Source organism: Rhyacophila brunnea, unplaced genomic scaffold (genome assembly GCF_057557595.1).
Source record: "Rhyacophila brunnea isolate RB1 unplaced genomic scaffold, BYU_Rbru_1.0 scaffold_6, whole genome shotgun sequence".
NCBI classification, from domain to species: Eukaryota; Metazoa; Arthropoda; class Insecta; order Trichoptera; family Rhyacophilidae; genus Rhyacophila; species Rhyacophila brunnea.
Window position 1 is genome coordinate 12,582,477 of NW_028233276.1, and position 17,093 is coordinate 12,599,569.

The following is a 17,093-nucleotide window of genomic DNA, read 5'->3' on the forward strand; positions in this document are numbered from 1 at the left end:
GCCTCGAACACTAATCTTACACAATTTTAATTTGAAACTAAATATACCATTACAATAACACTTATTGGTGTGCTCAGGATTAAAGGTGTACAAGTGACATATATAAGTAAAATATAAGTCAGAAGTAGTTTTCTATATGGACAAAAACACACTGCGTTGTATTAAAAATTGCAAATATTTTATACTATAATTGGATTACACTCGTAGTATTACATTGTATTCCTGTATATGAATTGGTGTTATGAAGTAGATAGCAACGTATTTACTTTGAATATTTTAGCCAAACTACACTAAAAATACTAATAAGAATAAAGATACATATATATTATATTATGAGTGTGTGCTTCCTTGCGATAATAAGAATGGATCGTTTTGAGAAAATTTACAGTGTTTAAAAACTATTAGGTACCTATGTAATATTAATAATCGGATATTATTTAACTTTGATATTGATTCACTCATTTTTTGGATTCCTATACACTTAGATAATTGTGATCCTCACCTTATCAATTAAGTATTATAAACACCGACTGTTAGAGTTTAGTTAACTTGGGAGTTTATTGATAGAGCCACGTAAACTTTATTCGATTAAAAAACATTATACGTATAATGTGTTAAATGTGCTTACCATTATAGTATCGATAGTCTTCTTTTGATCACTGGGTGACAGGTCTTTGGATATATTAATCCTCGTCTTTGTTTCCATCACCCAGGAGATGACAGCGTCCAGCCGAGCATTGTATTTATTCAGCGCTGCCAACTTTGAATTGATGTACTCTTTGTGCCCACCCAAGTTTGTGGATGCCTATTGGACATAAAACATCGCCGAGTCAGCGTTTACGTTGTCAACATGCCAATAATACTATGACAGTAAAATTAAGACATTTTACACATGTTGACAGTTTGATTATCCGCCCAAAACCAACACAATGAATTAAACAATATCATGTCAAAAAGAACTACAAAAAATAATTGAAATGAGGAACCATTCAACAATGTTCTCTTACCTTTTCCATTTGTGATTGGACGCTGTTAACCTGATCATTCTTGGGAAGCTGCTTGGACTTTCGAAGCACCTCCATGTCTTTGCGTTTTGTCGCCAATTCTTCTTCACGGGCCTACAATAAACAAATTCACAATTTATTACAACTAATTTCATAATATAAACATCATAATACAATAACACAAGAACTTAAAAAAACTATCAAACGAAAACACATCCAAAAATCCATATATAGTCGATTTAAATTGGTTGAAAAATTGATTAGGTATTTGAACATACTGATTGAAACAACCACGCGTATTAGTTATTATTGTGAAAATATTTATTTAGATAACCAAATTTTTAAGAGTCAATTCTTTCTGCCAATGTTGATAATTCATCAGTAATTAATTCATTTGAAAAAACAACGCGTATCCGGACGCGTGCTTATTGAAAAAAACTATTACTCAGTCACACATTATGTTTCACCACAGATAACGAACGCTTAATAATACAGAACGGATTAGGTCCTTTATAACTATGAAAAAATATAATAGTTTACAGACATCCAAACGAGTGGGTTTTTCTTTTTATCAGCAGCAAACATAAAGTAAACAAATAAATATTAACAAAAAAAATGTCCTGATATTAAAATATATCCTACGCCGTGGTTAAATTCTCCGTGAGATGTGAATGTGTCTTTCTTTCTTAATGTATACCCAATTCACAACAGGTAATTAAACTTGAAAAAGCTGTATATCAACATAAACAAAAACAAAGAACACGACGGCAAAAATGAGCAGCTTGAATGGTTTTTTTGTGCGAAATTAAAAAAAACAACAATCCCGGGGAATACCCGTAAAATTGAACCGGCAAATTCCGAAACACGTGCGCCAAGTAAACAAACAAGCCGAGAAGTATCACAAGTGCGGGACAAATGATTACGTATCCAGTGTGGTTCACAACACAATTGCCGGGTCACTGAACAGTGCCGCCAACTGAGGAGCAGCACGGAGGGCCCGATCTCGACGCGGTGTTATTTCGGGCGCGCGTTCCCTCCGCACGCGATCAAAATGACAGAAATTCCCGAACCGCGTCGAGAGGCGGTCGGATAGGATAGTTCGCTGGGAGAATGCGCCGAGCAGATGAAAGTAGTGGAAGTGTTCCGGAAATAGATTTTCAACCACTTTAGCGGATCTCGATGCACAGTCTTCGAAAGCAAACTAGCATAAACTAAAAAGACCGTATGCGCCTATGATCGAGATGACAGCATGAAGTGCCCTTCTACATACCCTATCAAGAAAAGATAACTTTCCTTTTACGAAAATATCCGCCTGTATGACGAAGCTAATGGCACTCTACTGTTTGAAAAATATCAAAGTATTTTGTTACTTATTCGGTCAAACAGTGGCTGGAAGAAAATGATACAAAACACACGCCCTTTTCTAACCATAACTAACATATTTTTGCTATAATTTGACCATATTTCGTATTTGAAATCGTCAGTGTATTATGCAGTAATTTACAGGACTCAAAATGAACGGAGCGCTTTTCCGGTTCATAAAATCTCCAAAAGTATCGGTCCGTCTCATGGTAAAATTAATTTGATAATATAACAAAAAATCAAATTCTTATTTTTTAGAAAATACACATTAAAATTAGATATTTTCGTAAAATTATCGAGCGCTCCGGTTCCTAAAAGTTTCCATTTTGGGCGCTGTAATTAATAAAATAATCCCATTCATTCACAACAAATTTAAGTTACAGCTTATTTTAAGTGTAAAATTGTCCGGTTTGAGTGAATCTAAAATTGTGTTGTGTGATAAATGCGGGCGATAGTCGAGTGTGACTCTAAGTAAAAATATATTATTAATTTACATACAAAGAAGATGGCCATTATTGTTGGCAATATAATTATTAGTAGGGACAGGTAATTAATCATTAGTTAGAGTACTTAGTTTCAGCTTCATTCTCATACTAAAAATTAAAATAATTACAAGATAAAAAGAACATTTTATATAGAACGTTTTTAAATTTTCTGTTGAACCATATAAACTTGACTTGACTAGCATAAACAATCAAAAAAAAATTGTACTTGACATGTCATATTGATTTCCATAGTAAGGCACGTACCTATATATTAATAATTTAGTTGCTAGGACCCCAGAGCCCCGTCAGCCAACCCCCCCCCCTCCCCCTTGCGGGGGCCATCTGTACTACATATTATTTTGTGTGTGTGTGGCACTCACGATGGCCGGCTTAAGCGTCGGCCTATAACGTCGTGGGTTCCAGGTTAGAATCCTGGGTCTGGCATGTACACATATTATTTTTCAATTTGGGTATGAGTCAAAGTATGGACCGAATATGTTGAGCAAGTGGTTGACATCCATTTCTCGTAAAAAAAAAAACACAAAATCAGTTAAGACAAACTTCTACTCTGTGGAAGCCCATATGATCTTATTAGGATCGGACATGACCGGGGGGATTATTTTATTTTGATAAGAATACAATGTATTTCCACCAAGAATTGACAGCTGACACCATATCTTCATACATGTTCGTACATAAGTTGCCCATTGCTATTTGAAAAAGTATACTGTACCTACATAAATGATAAACTCAAGAGAAGTTGTATATTGTGTACTAATGCATTTTTGTACGTATTCGAACAAAAAAGTTAAATGTTTGAAAGAAATCAATCAAACTTTCATCTAGTATAGAGATTGAATGTGGAGAGGCGCGAAGTCAATCGTCAATCAGTCAGTCGCGAGCGGCGAGGCGCCCCCGCCAGAGGAATCGAGTGAGCCGCAAATCAGAAACAGACCGGCAAAACAATTCCCGACAAGTTAAATCTAATGGAATCCGATGAAAAGCGATTGCTTTGATGTCGCGGCAGGGTCGCATCGGGACAAGTATCTCTTAAAAAGTGCACAAACCGTAAATCAAATCGCATTATGATGATCTAAAAAAAAGATGTTGGCAAAATTACGCACAGATAATATTTTCGACGTTAAAATTCGTATTCGCTACGCCAGTTTCCCAAACATTTCAGATAGGTACCAGTCCATATTATAATATGATAATATTATCTAGATTCACGAAAACGCAAGTGAAATGAGATAAAAAGATTAAAAACAACAACAAAAGTACATACCTGCTTACATTGTTTATTAATCTTTCATACTGTAAAATCTGTCGGCTAATAAAAAAAATACTGTACAGTAGCCATCTATTTACAACCAATAATTGGCTTTAAAACGACACGTGTGTTTTAAATATTATTGTAAGTTTATTTTCTAAATAATAAAAACGCACACTAGTGAGCGGTCATTGCAGGTCGATTTTAAATAGCGCATGATTTAGGAAGTGCCATATTTCACTAGGGATAGCCAGGGCAGAATTTTCAACCCCGGAATCAATTAGGATCGGTGAAAACGTGACATTATATACCCATGTTTGCTATTCTGGAATATCGTCCTGAAATATTTGTCAAGAATCGTTTAAAAACTAATCTCGGGATTCAAGCATTTCGCATCCCGAATTTAAGGATAAATAAATTGAATGTAATCACATGATTGCAACCCCTATATTGCACATATTATAGTAGGTACAGTTTTACTTATGTGCCTCGATTTATGAAAACACTGAGGCATCTCGGTGTTCTTTGTCTTTTTCTTTTTTTAGCTGTCTTTATTGGTGCATTTTGTTTCTTGTAAGAAACCTAACAATATTATGAATATTTACCATGGTGTTCTACTTGGATATCTGTTTATAGTGTGTATAGGTACGTATATACGTAGGAGCCAGTGTATTGTATGTCCACTTTCATTTTCGGAAAAATGCAACTTTTAAAAAATCAGCCGCTTGATATATTAATATATTATAAGAATATATCTTCGATCTATCGACTTCTTGTTTTTAGCAGATGAGGCCGGTCATTAATTTGGTCATAAAATACCGAAATCTTAAAATATGGGTATTTTCCACAATCAACGCGATCAAACTATTGCGATCGTTCAAACACTCATAACAGTTTACGAACTGACTAGGGCGACTAGGCAATTAATCCGGATGGCCTTCTACGCATCTGAAACTATCACTGAGTTTTAGCAACTTCAGGTTTTTATTATAAATATACTCAAATAGTGAATTGGCTCTGAAAGATAATATGATACTTTACTCTGCTTCACTGATTTTCTGCAAAGTCGTACAAACGACACGTGGCACTGAGCTACATATAAGTACATATTATATATTATTTCCTAAATAAATGATAAGTGGTGAAAGGTAAATAATGTGCATTGTTTTATTGTTTACAATTCTTTGACAAAACACTTTGTGTCACCACCCAGTATTCCGCGACTTGACAAACGCGGAACTGTATAATACGAGGGTGGGTCAATAAGTCCTTAGAAAAGCCGACAGGTGGCGCGACTAGTACTGTAAGCGGTTTGTTTTCATGCAGCGGCACTACCGATTCAGTATGCTGCGAAGTTTCAATCAGATTGGTCGGGTTGTTGTGTGTTTCTCGTACATTTAAAAAAAAAATTTGCTTGTGGAAAATGGAAAAATGGAAAATGGAGAAAATTGAGTTTAGAGCTGTTATTAAACATTTTAATATAAAAGGGTTAACAGCAAAGGAAATAAAAAATGAGTTGGATTTAGTTCACGGCATATCTGCTCCTTCACTTGCAACTATTTATAACTGGTTAAATGAATTTAAACGTGGTCGTACATCAACAAAGGATGAACCACGCTCAGGACGTCCTGTAGAGGTGACTACACCAGAAATGATCAGTAAAATCCACGATATGGTGTTAAGTGACCGAAGATTAAAGTTGAGTGAGATAATTGAGGTTACAGGGATCTCAAAAAGTAGCGTCATTTCTATTTTACATGACAAATTGGGCATGAAAAAAATTTCTGCAAGATGGGTGCCGCGTTTGCTCACAGTCGACAATAAACGCAATAGGATGGTGGCCTCTAAAGCCCTGTTGTCGCTCATGCAACGCAATCCGGATGAATTTTTTCGTCGCTTTGTGACTGTAGATGAAACATGGATACACCACTATACTCCCGAGACGAAAGAACAGCCAAAGCAGTGGATTGCGAAAGGCGAACCATGTCCAAAGAAGGCGAAAACCGTAAAATCAGCTGGTAAGGTTATGGCTACTGTATTTTGGGATGCACGTGGAATTATTTTCGTTGACTATTTGGAAAAAGGAAAAACAATAACAGGGGATTATTATGCATCTTTATTGGACCAGCTAAAAAACAAAATTCAAGAAAAACGGCCTCATTTAAACAGGAAAAAAATCCTCTTTCATCAGGACAATGCCCGTGTTAACACATGTTTACGATCAATGGCTAAAATTGAAGAATTGAAGTTCGAATTGGTCGACCACCCACCGTATTCGCCAGATTTAGCCCCCAGTGACTTTTTCCTTTTCCCAAACTTAAAAAAATGGCTAAGTGGACAACGTTTTTTTTCAAATGAAGAAGTCATCGATCGGACAAATGCTTATTTTGAGGACCTTCCGAAAACTTATTTTTCTGACGGTTTAAAAAAAATTGAGAAACGTCTAACCAAGTGTATTGAGCTCCAAGGAGATTATGTTGAGAAATAAAAAAAAATACAAAAATAAAAACTGTTTTAATGCTTTTTTCTAAGGAATTATTGACCCACCCTCGTATATCAAGAAAAAACTACCCAAACAAATCGACTAGGTACCGCAAAATTAAAAACAAATATTATACGTATTCTCCCTATGTTATATAATTATCTCCATCTAACGCGTGAGAAAACGTCGGTGATGACGTCTTTTTTTTCAGATGTAAAAGATAAATAAAAATAAATATAGTAACGACACAAAAATATTTGCCTCTAACTTAGGGTATCTTAACCTTTTTGAGACACGGCCCAGATAAGAATAATCGATTCGATTACGAGAGAAAATTAAAAAATGATTTATATACGGATTAAATTTTTGTATTGGGTTAGGATGATTGTGATAAGCTGAACCATATATCATTATCATCTTCTGTTTGTTTCACAATTTACCTTGGGAAAGGCAGTAGTACATTTTAGTGGTCCATTTACTAACGTCGCCTCTTTTATTTCAAACAAAATGCCCACAAAGGCCCAGTGCTTTTGTTAAAATTATAGCGAAATACCTCGTCGCTTTGTATATATAATAATAAATTGTCCTTGTATAGTATTAACATAGACAAAATCTGTGATAACTGAACGACATTAGGCGAAAGCCCACCCATACACATTCGAAGGGTCTTTGGAAAAACTGACTCTTGTATCATCTGTATAACATTATGAATTATTATATAATAAAGCATTAATATTTATCTATTTTTTCCAATATACAAAGATGTCGAATTCTTAAATACCACCCTGCATAAAAATCGCTTCTTTTAAAACATAAACAAAAGATAATCTACAAAATACAGGACAGATTAATGCAATACGCCCACATAAAATACACAGAAAGGTTTATAGTATAAATTATATTGGAAGAAAAATGTGTCATTTAGATACATTATGATGGGTAATCAAAATATAGGAATATTACGAAGGTTAGAATGAACCATTGTTTTGATTTTATTAAAATGAGTAGGTAAGCAATACGTAATAAACAAACCACAAGAATTGATATGAACTGGAATGTCCTAAACATAAACTCTGGAAATTTGCCAAAATCATGTAACTGCACACATAATATTAGATTTAATAGATACACATTGCATATTATTATCAGGTTTTACCTATACCTACATTATACTAATCACCTTTGGAGAATCCGGCAAAGATAAAGCTTTACCTAAACTTAGTATGTACCTACTTTACAGTCATGTAGCTACAGCTACAACTAAGTATTTACAGGTAAAACTATTGCTTATAGGTACATTATTAATTATTTATAACCTCAGTCAGCGGTGGCAAACGTATGGCACGCAAAAGAATGGTTAGAGCAAAGCACCAAAAAATATATGTTCGAGTAAAAAAATCTCGAAATTCACAATTCTCCATACAGTTTTAAAAATGTATATTTTTGGAAAGATAGCAAAAATAAGCTCTCGACTTTGATTATGCAGGGAATTTTGAATTGTTATCGGGAAACTGAATGGAAAAAAGCTCTCGATTTGTGAAAAGAAGTTGGCAACACTTTTTTTGGGTACGCTCGATATTACGCTCGGTCGGGGTTAAAAATGCTGTTCGACTTTTTAAAAATCCTTTGGCACACCACCCATTGTTATAATTATTTTTTCAGGTCTGTGATCCCTGACCTAGGTGTTTAATTCAATTTTCAAATATATTTAAAGGCATCCAAAAAAATCTTCAGTGATATTAAATTTAATGTAATTTCAATAAATTTAAAAATCATAAGTACAAGAACGGCATGAGTAAAATTTGGATTAAACCTGATGCCATCTGAATCAAATTTATTAATGTTATTATTTTGTTCTAAATAATAAAGATGGTAGCCAAAATGTGTATATAATTTGAAAACATCCTAAGATAGACAATAATATTATGTAAGTATTAAGAATTATCTAGAAAAAAAGACATCAAAAAAGAATTGGTGGTTTAATAAATTGTTCAAAGCATTTGCACAGCAAGCGTAGGTATGTCTCTGAATCTGTTTCATGGTATGTATTTTTTAATATGAAGCCTCCCCCTCAATAATGATCTATGTCAGTGCTCCGCAACCTTTTCTCACCCACGGCACACCAAAGGTCTTCCCAGAATTTCGCGGCACACCACATGTAAAACAAGTTATACACCAAAACAAGGACCCCACATTCTGAAGGAGGACCCCAGGCCAGGATCTTTGGCGGGACCCCCTACCTATTGCTTAGGTTAAAGACAGTGTGATATTCTAAAATAGCGTTTTTCAAAAGGTGTTTGAGGTAAAATTTATGGTATTGATTGTATGTTTAGCGATTTTTTGTAATTATTAATACATCCACTTGAATTATGGTTAGTTGTCGGGCTATGAATAATAATTTGTCGAATATTGACACAATAATAATAAATTGTATCCTACAATTGCATGTTTTAAAATATTAATACCAGCGTAGTAAAGGCGACTTTTTTTCTATAAGAGCAAATTTGTAATTTGTGTTTATCTCACTCATCCAGTCGACCTGTCACGCCGGGCCCCCCCTGAGCCTGGGCCCCCAGGCTAGACCCCTATCAGCCCCCCCCTTGTGGGTGCCATGCACCAAAATTACATTGATTTATATTTTTTATTTGATAAGTAATTAAATATACATAACACTCGACGAAGAACTATATGTACATATTTCCATGTATTTGTATTATCAATATAATAAATAATAAATGTGATACCTGAAGCTTGTTTCAATGAACGTAAAAGTTTTATATATTTTGACTTGATCTTTGAAAGAGCAACCCGAAGTTCTTGGTCAAGACCCTTCAAGCAAGACTGCTTATTATTTTTAATTATAGCTTTAGTTGAAAAACTTTGCTCACCTAGATAGTATGTCGTAAAAATTGGGAGCTGAACTGTGCCTTGTCGGAAATCCGAGGATATTTTTTATTAACCGAAATCTAGAAAATTGCCTATGGAACATCGGCGAAGTTCAGTTTTAGCATCCTGTCGTTTCACAATTCAACAAATTCCTCTCGAATCTCAAAGCACTTCTATAGAATTTTCGGCATTAGTTGCAAAAGGGTTTCGAATCCAGTAGTATTGATTGTATGAAAGTAATGATGAAATTTCTTTTGCATAAAAGTTAAATGTTTTTGAGACAGATCCAAAATTAATTACTTGTTTTCAATGCTGGTCTGATAGGTCCATTCGTACAGAGATCCTTGTCTTAACTCCTTCTAATTTATCAGAGCACGTCAATTCATTCTGACCTTGCATTGTTTTATTAAGTTCATTCAGGTGCTCAAATATATTACCAAGCATGAAAGCAAATTTGGCTATTAAGTATTGTATAATATACAAAATTATTTGTTTTTTTTAAGCAATGCACCACGGCACACCTAGCATCGTCGCGGCGCACCGGTGTGCCGTAACACACCGGTTGCGGAGCACTGATCTATGTTATATTTGGGCATTTTGAGATAATCAAATAAAACTATTATGTACATATGTTGAGAAGAAATTATTTATAATTAAAAGGCCTCTCCTGAATTCCTTAATCACTTATTTTAGTCCTCTTCCAATTTACCATGTAAATTTTTTTATCCGCAGTGTTAACAACTCTCGTGTCATCCTCCATTTTGACAGCTGATGCATAGATCATTATTGTAGGGAGGTCAACACAAAGGATCAAAAACAAGTGACTTAACGTTGCTAGATCAATAAAATAAATATGCCAAAACAGAGGCATTGTGATATAGATCACCGTTGTATATTTAGTTAAAAACTGCCAAAATGTAACATAGATTGTTATTGAGGGCTTCATATATCTATTTAAAAAAGACGATTTACAAAAAACCTACCTATTGAAGAATTTTTCTTACATTATCATAAATTGTATATTATTGTCATTCAACATGAATGTTTCAGAGCAATTAACGAAAAAATGTCTTACCTTAACGAGACTAAGCCTGATGGAAAGCGACGTATCATCGGATGGATTGGCAGTAGACCCATTGAGAAGTGACTCCACTTGCTGGAGGCAGTTGTGGGTACTCTGCAGCCAAGTGCTGGCGCCTTCTTTCATCAGGTTCACTGCTTCTTGTCCGGTTATCCTGCATAACAAAAATTTATAGTCAATTCATTTACATGGCATTTGTGTTTCTGATATTCTCCTTTTACTCATTCTCCTTTTAATCCGTAGCCATTTTTCAACAGCATAAACATGAAATTAATACTGTTGTTCTAGCCCAGATGACAATTCTGAATCACAACTTCCGAGTAGGATAAAATACTAAACCTGGCCAATCAGAAACCGAACAAGTCAAGAACTTAATTTTGCATACATTTTTAATCGTTCTTTCTGCTGATAGTGACTTTTGCCTGGATGCCAATGGTATAGTCTTTTATAGAGGATATTCTCTTGTATGTTGTTCTGGTCATAATTTGCTGTATCTTTCAGGTATTCCCATAATCCAATGAAAAACATTCTTATTAACCATTCACTGAATCCGTAATGAAAAAATCATAGCCACCAATGATATCAATCAAAATACACTAGCTATTTGAAACAGTGTACACAATATGATTTTATTTAACCAACTGGAATTACCCACATCGCTGGGAAGTTCCGATGCCTTCCACACTTAGCCACTACATCTATCACAAGCTCTCAAGTCTTCGACACTAATTATAAATAAAAATAAATGTGTATTAGATTGTATTTATCTACCTGTCTCGTAATGAGTTAGTTTTGTTCGTCAACTGCATCCATCTGTCCTTCAAGATCTCCACTTGTTCAAGAATGTCCTTGGACAGCGGTGGTGAACATTTACTGACCACATCTCGGCTCACCGATGTGATGGAACTCACTTGGCGATGCTTGCTCGATACCTAAAAAACGTAATACAATTGAAACCACAATTGAATAAAACACAAGAGTGGTTGAATAAAACGTGTGACAGATTTGGAATTCATAATTTACTTACTTGTTTTTCAAGGTCTTTCTGTTTCTGCTTCATGTCCTTTAGTGGAAGACCTTCTTTTCCAATATCCTGCACCATTCTGTCAGCTTGATCCATCCATTCTCCAAATTGTTCCAGATTGGTGTACAGACCGAGCCAAATTGTTTGGCATTTGGACCATCTAATAATTAAAAACGAATAAGATTTATTTGCATGACCACCAGAAGAAATAATGGACTTTTACTGTTCACAAGTTTCATGTTTGAAGATTAGTACTCAAAAGTACAATATATCTATCTTCAAATAAAGATAAAATTATATTTATACCTTTCATTTCTTTCTTTCAGTCCTTTGTTGACTCCGGTCCATTCTTCTTTAAGTTTATCATGGATTCTTTTAATCTGCTCGGCTTGGTCTTTTTTACATTTCTTTACAATACCGCTGGCCTCACGATCGATCTCCTCAACTGTTGGACGGCATTCTGTCAATGATGCTTTGATTTTCTATAAAAAATGATACATACAAAAATGTTAAAAATTAACAAAGCGGCCTTTAATTAAGTGATGAAAGCAAATAGAACTAACTACGAATTCCATTATCACAATGTACTTTCTTTCCAATAAATAAGGTCCCAGATTAGATCCATGAGGTACACCACTCAAAGATACTGATATAATATTTGTTTTGAGTATATGTGCATTTATACTTACAAGTAGGGAATCCTCTTGCTGCGGGAATTCATCAAAATCAAGTCCATTCAGAGGATGAGAATTCAGCTGTCTTGAGATTGTAGATACAACCTCCCTGCTTTTGTTAATCTTGGTTATAAACTCTGACCCTTTTTGCGCTATAGCTTCCTGTAAGATAAAAATAAGACATCTAGTAAACCTGTTGTCAACCATGAAATACAACCATTTTCACTTCTGATCAGATCATAAGGGCCTCCACAGTCTGTACCCACGGCTGCAGAGACGGGAGCTTCTACCAACTACTGTACTGTTGGGCTAAAATTGGCAAATACAACAATATATATTTATATACAAATAAAAAATGTCATCAAATTATTGTATTTACTAAAATTAAACAATATGATGAAAAATGTCTCACATTTTTAGCGTGCTTCTCTTTGTCTTTCGATGGGGCACTTATGGTGGCATATTGCTCTGCCACTTTGACCCAATCTGCGTTGATATCATTCAATGTTTTCTCTGGATATCCAACGTGTTGCTTCTTAAGCTCTTTCGCAATTTCGTTCATCTTCAAGACGTCCAACTCTTTGAACTTGAACTCTTCCTTGAGTGATTCCGATTGATTATTGTAATTATTTGCAGATTGTAGCTCGGCCCTAATTTCATTCAACCATTTCTGCAAATCGTTTGCCAAGGTATTGAAGTCCTTTACGTCATCTTCTGCTTTGCGTGCTACACTGCGTTTTCCTTCAATTTCTGACATAACTTTGGACCACTTGGTTCTCAATTTTTCTTGGTATCTACTTTGTAAATAATCCGCAATGGCCGGATTTGTCTTATGCTTTTCATAGATTAGGCTGTCTCCGCGGGATATTAGTGTTGCTAGATCAGGAGTTAATCCACCTAATTCGCTTTTTAAGATCTGAAAGAATAAACAAAATTTTAAAACAATTCATGTTTTCAGAGGTAACTCTTAATCATTTCTAAGGTTACTATTTTAAAAAATTACCTTCAAAATAAGTTTGATCAACCAAGTCAAGTCACTAAAAAAGCTATAATTAAAGTAGAATCAATTCATTTTATACTTGAAACGCCTACCTCCAACCGCTTTCCGGGATCTCTTTCGTTATCAACTCCCCCAACAGTTAGCAGCATGACGTCCATCCGCCTCATCATCTGATTGGCTTCGTGCTCAAACTCCGTCAAATCTTCGTCACACTCCAAACCGAACATCTTTTTCATCTCAGAATCTTTCAACATGATCGGTGAGACGGGGGCACTCCATTTCAACTCGCTAATCTGTCCCAGTGGAGAATCCATGGATGAACTGGGGGATGGAGACTTATCGACCATAATTTTGGTCAAGATCCTATCCTTACTGACTGGAATATGTGACTTGTTCTTCGCAACCGGACTTAGAGGTACTGGAATCTTTTTGGTAGGTTTTGGTAATGGACTAGGTGGAGTTTTAAGTTTTTTATCGAACACGGGTGATGGTATTCCCGTCTTAGACACGACTATGGGAGATTTTGGTTCTTCTTTGGTTGTAGGACTCGCCGGTTGTTTACTTGTGGTTTCGAAAGCGTAAGGCTTTGTTTTTATTTTTGGTGACAGCGCCACAACAGTAGCTTGATCATGCTGTACCGGTTTTAACTGACACACATCCGGTTGCTTTTCTTCTAGTTTCTTTATAGGTGTCGAGGTCGACAGAGGTATCTTGTCTACATCAGCAGCCGTGTTTACCAAGTCCTAAACGATTAATAACATCATTTATGTAAAAAAATATCAAAACTACAAAAATAACACGTGACTAAGTTAATGTAACCTCAAAAATATGGCTGGTTAATCTCAATAAAATTAACATAAAACCATTTGTACAATGATGCCTTCAGGTTTTATAGTTCTTAGTAGGTCAGAAAGATTTGTGTTACTACTTAAACATCTCAGAACTTAAAAATCAAAGACCATATTTCCACTGATACTGTACTCTACTAAACATTAATTCAAAGGTGACCAAAAATATTGCCCAATTGTCACATGAAATGGGTTAATTTACTTATCATGGACATTCACTATAATATGGGAAGTATGACTTTTTTTTAAATATAATTAGCTAAGTTATCACACAATGACTACAACAAAATTAATTAAAAGAATCAGTTAATCAATCTCTAACCAACTACTACTATAACATAATATCAGATACGCTAAATTAATAATTCAAAGCATTCAATCAATAAAACAAATGAATATTCAACAGGTCAACGGCTTTATCTACGCCAAACACACAACAGCTCGTAACAAATTAGTGTCGCCGATTCAAACCGATAATGTCACTCAATATGTTAAATGCTTTCGATAAAAATATTGTCAAATCATTCCATCATGCTACATTATACTCTTACCTCTTAGTAAGCAAAATGGCCAACATGATAGTTATGTATGTTAGGTATTATTTTTTTATTAACGATGGTAATCCATGTTACAATACCCTCGGGAGATCGGTAATTAATTACACAGAAAAAGAGAATTTCACATTAATATATTATACCTTAGGGGGGACTTTATTTCGAGGCATCGGGGTTTCTTGGGGGCTGGAGTCCGACTCGGAGGCGATGACTTGGATATCATCATCATCGTCATCAGAAAATACCAACGCATCGTCGGTTTCCTTATCGGAACCGTAGAAACTTTCGTTTTCTTCTTCGTTGCCGAGAGAGCTTCCCAGGCCTGACGATTTTCTGTGTATTCTAGCTGCCGAACTCCCGCCAATACTCACGCCAGGGGTCTTTTTAACATTCTTTTGTTTCACATCCGGCGATTGATTACTTACATCACAGGTGTCCAATAATTTTGGCACAGCTGTTTTCGGTTTTTCTTGCATGTAAATATGTTTAACGACTGTTACAGTTGTAACAGTAGATGTTTGATTTGACTTCTCGCTCGGCGGAATAGTATCGTCTAAAATCAAATACTCCGCGACAGATCCCTTGTCTTTGATTGCGGAAATATTTTCTTTGGCTTCTAGGTCTATGATTCTGTTTTGTAGATCTTGCAGCATCGGCATATCATCAAATATGGCATCGACACTCGGAGTACTTGGCGGAGTGGCAGTTGTAGTCCTATCAAAGTATTCCGAGCGGTGACCGGGGAATGATATTTCTTGTACCGTGACCACTTTGATTTGTCCCAAATCACCAGTCTGTTTGGGTAATTTAATTTCCATATCGTTCTCACCGTCAGAGCTTATTCTTCGTTTAAGTATTCCTGTCAACGGTTTGTCTTGTTTTATTTCGGGACTTGAATCTTCTTCTCTGGATGTGGACCTCGAAACAGACGGAGAAGAACCTAGTACGGATGAATCCAGTTTGGACATTTGAATTGTGGCCCACTCAGATAAGCCTTCTTGACTATCGATAATTCTCTCATCGGAATCTGAATCTGGAGGTGATTCTGTTTCCGTATCGATAATTTCAACCCTCTCAACACTGTTGGGTCCAAATCTAATAGCCGTTTCTGTTGTGGACGATGTATAAACTTCCATGGGTTCAATCACTGTTGACTTAACAATTTCACTTTCTTTAACTTCAACCATTTGACAAGGTTGCGCTTTGGAAATCTTTTCATTGGGACTATGTACAACCAGAGTATATCCGGAAATCTGGGAAAACAGAGAACTGTCATCAGATAAATTGAAAGTGTCTGCTATGCTGTGAGTCGGTTGCGGAGAATCTGGATCATCAGGTTTAACAATTTCAATTGTCTCTTTGCTATTCTTTCTCAATGATTCGTTAGATGGAGTCTTGTTGCCATGTTTAAGGCCGTCTTTTAAGATCTCCTTTCTTATCGGTACAGGGCTCCTTAGCGCGAGAGGAATCTTTGACTTTGTGGCTTTCGATTTGGGATCGCTTGTTATTTGCACAATGTCCGGTACGGTGGGAGAAGTCTCTAACCTTCTCTTAATAGTGTCACTGACGTTAATTATTTCGTATTCTTGTTTGGGATTCTTTATATTGTTCTGGTAGGCCAGTTCTAAATTGGCAAGCAAAAACTCATTTTCTTCATCGATAATGGTTTTGTCGATCTTGGGAAGTGTATTCTGTAAAACAACAGTTCTCACTTAATTCTGCGTAAAGAATAGCACTCTGACAGTGTGACATGCATCCAACCCACTTTACAACGCGTGTGTTTTTTTTTTAACAAAATTTATGTACATTTTCAGTGACACTCCATAGTTAAAATCATTTTGAGTATTGGATAATTACATACACAATCAATTACTAGAATTTAAAACTGCTTTATTTGACGGCTATGTAGGAGGGCTGTATGATAAGTCAGGTAGGATTCTAAGAAATAAAGTCATAATCGCAAATCTTACATGACATAATATTATGTCAAGTATCATCATCTGTTACTAGGCTTCACTATCAGTTTCAGGTAGATTTGTCATTCAGTTTTTTTTTTAAAGCTACTGAAAGCAGACAACCTCTAGTATTTTTGTAAAAATGGAAAAAAGTGAATTTTGGGTGTTGACAAAACATAATTTTTTGAAAAACCATTACGCAAACCAAAACAAGGCTTGAAAAATATTACTGGGACTCTTCGTCATCGATTAAATGATTCATAAGTGGTTTACCGATTTTCGTTGCGGGTATTTACGCACAAGTGATGCCGAACATTCAGTACACCCTATTGAGGTCACCACACCAGAAATGATTAAGAAAATCCATAATATTGTGAGACTACCGGCGAGTGAAAATGCACGAGATTCGTGAGGCTCTAGGCATCCCAATTGAATGGGTTCAAAACATTTTACATAATCATTTGGATA

General features: G+C 35.5%; 1 protein-coding gene across 9 annotated transcripts in view; it reads right to left on the minus strand.

Annotated features, from left to right (window-relative positions):
• Window positions 1-17,093, minus strand: part of Dys (Dystrophin) — a 1,414,635-nt gene that overhangs the window by 1,258,839 nt on the left and 138,703 nt on the right. For 6 of the 9 annotated variants that reach the window (XM_085956682.1, XM_085956681.1, XM_085956679.1 and 3 more), the window contains 10 exons: window positions 14,814-16,361; window positions 13,361-14,011; window positions 12,681-13,184; window positions 12,284-12,430; window positions 11,901-12,076; window positions 11,598-11,754; window positions 11,342-11,502; window positions 10,565-10,724; window positions 1,008-1,118; window positions 629-805 (listed from right to left, as the gene is read on the minus strand). In XM_085956682.1, the coding sequence (XP_085812808.1) occupies window positions 629-805; window positions 1,008-1,118; window positions 10,565-10,724; window positions 11,342-11,502; window positions 11,598-11,754; window positions 11,901-12,076; window positions 12,284-12,430; window positions 12,681-13,184; window positions 13,361-14,011; window positions 14,814-16,361 (3,792 nt within the window). The remainder of the gene's footprint in view (window positions 1-628; window positions 806-1,007; window positions 1,119-10,564; window positions 10,725-11,341; window positions 11,503-11,597; window positions 11,755-11,900; window positions 12,077-12,283; window positions 12,431-12,680; window positions 13,185-13,360; window positions 14,012-14,813; window positions 16,362-17,093) is intronic. The other 3 variants (XM_085956687.1, XM_085956685.1, XM_085956686.1) reach the window with 1 other exon arrangement.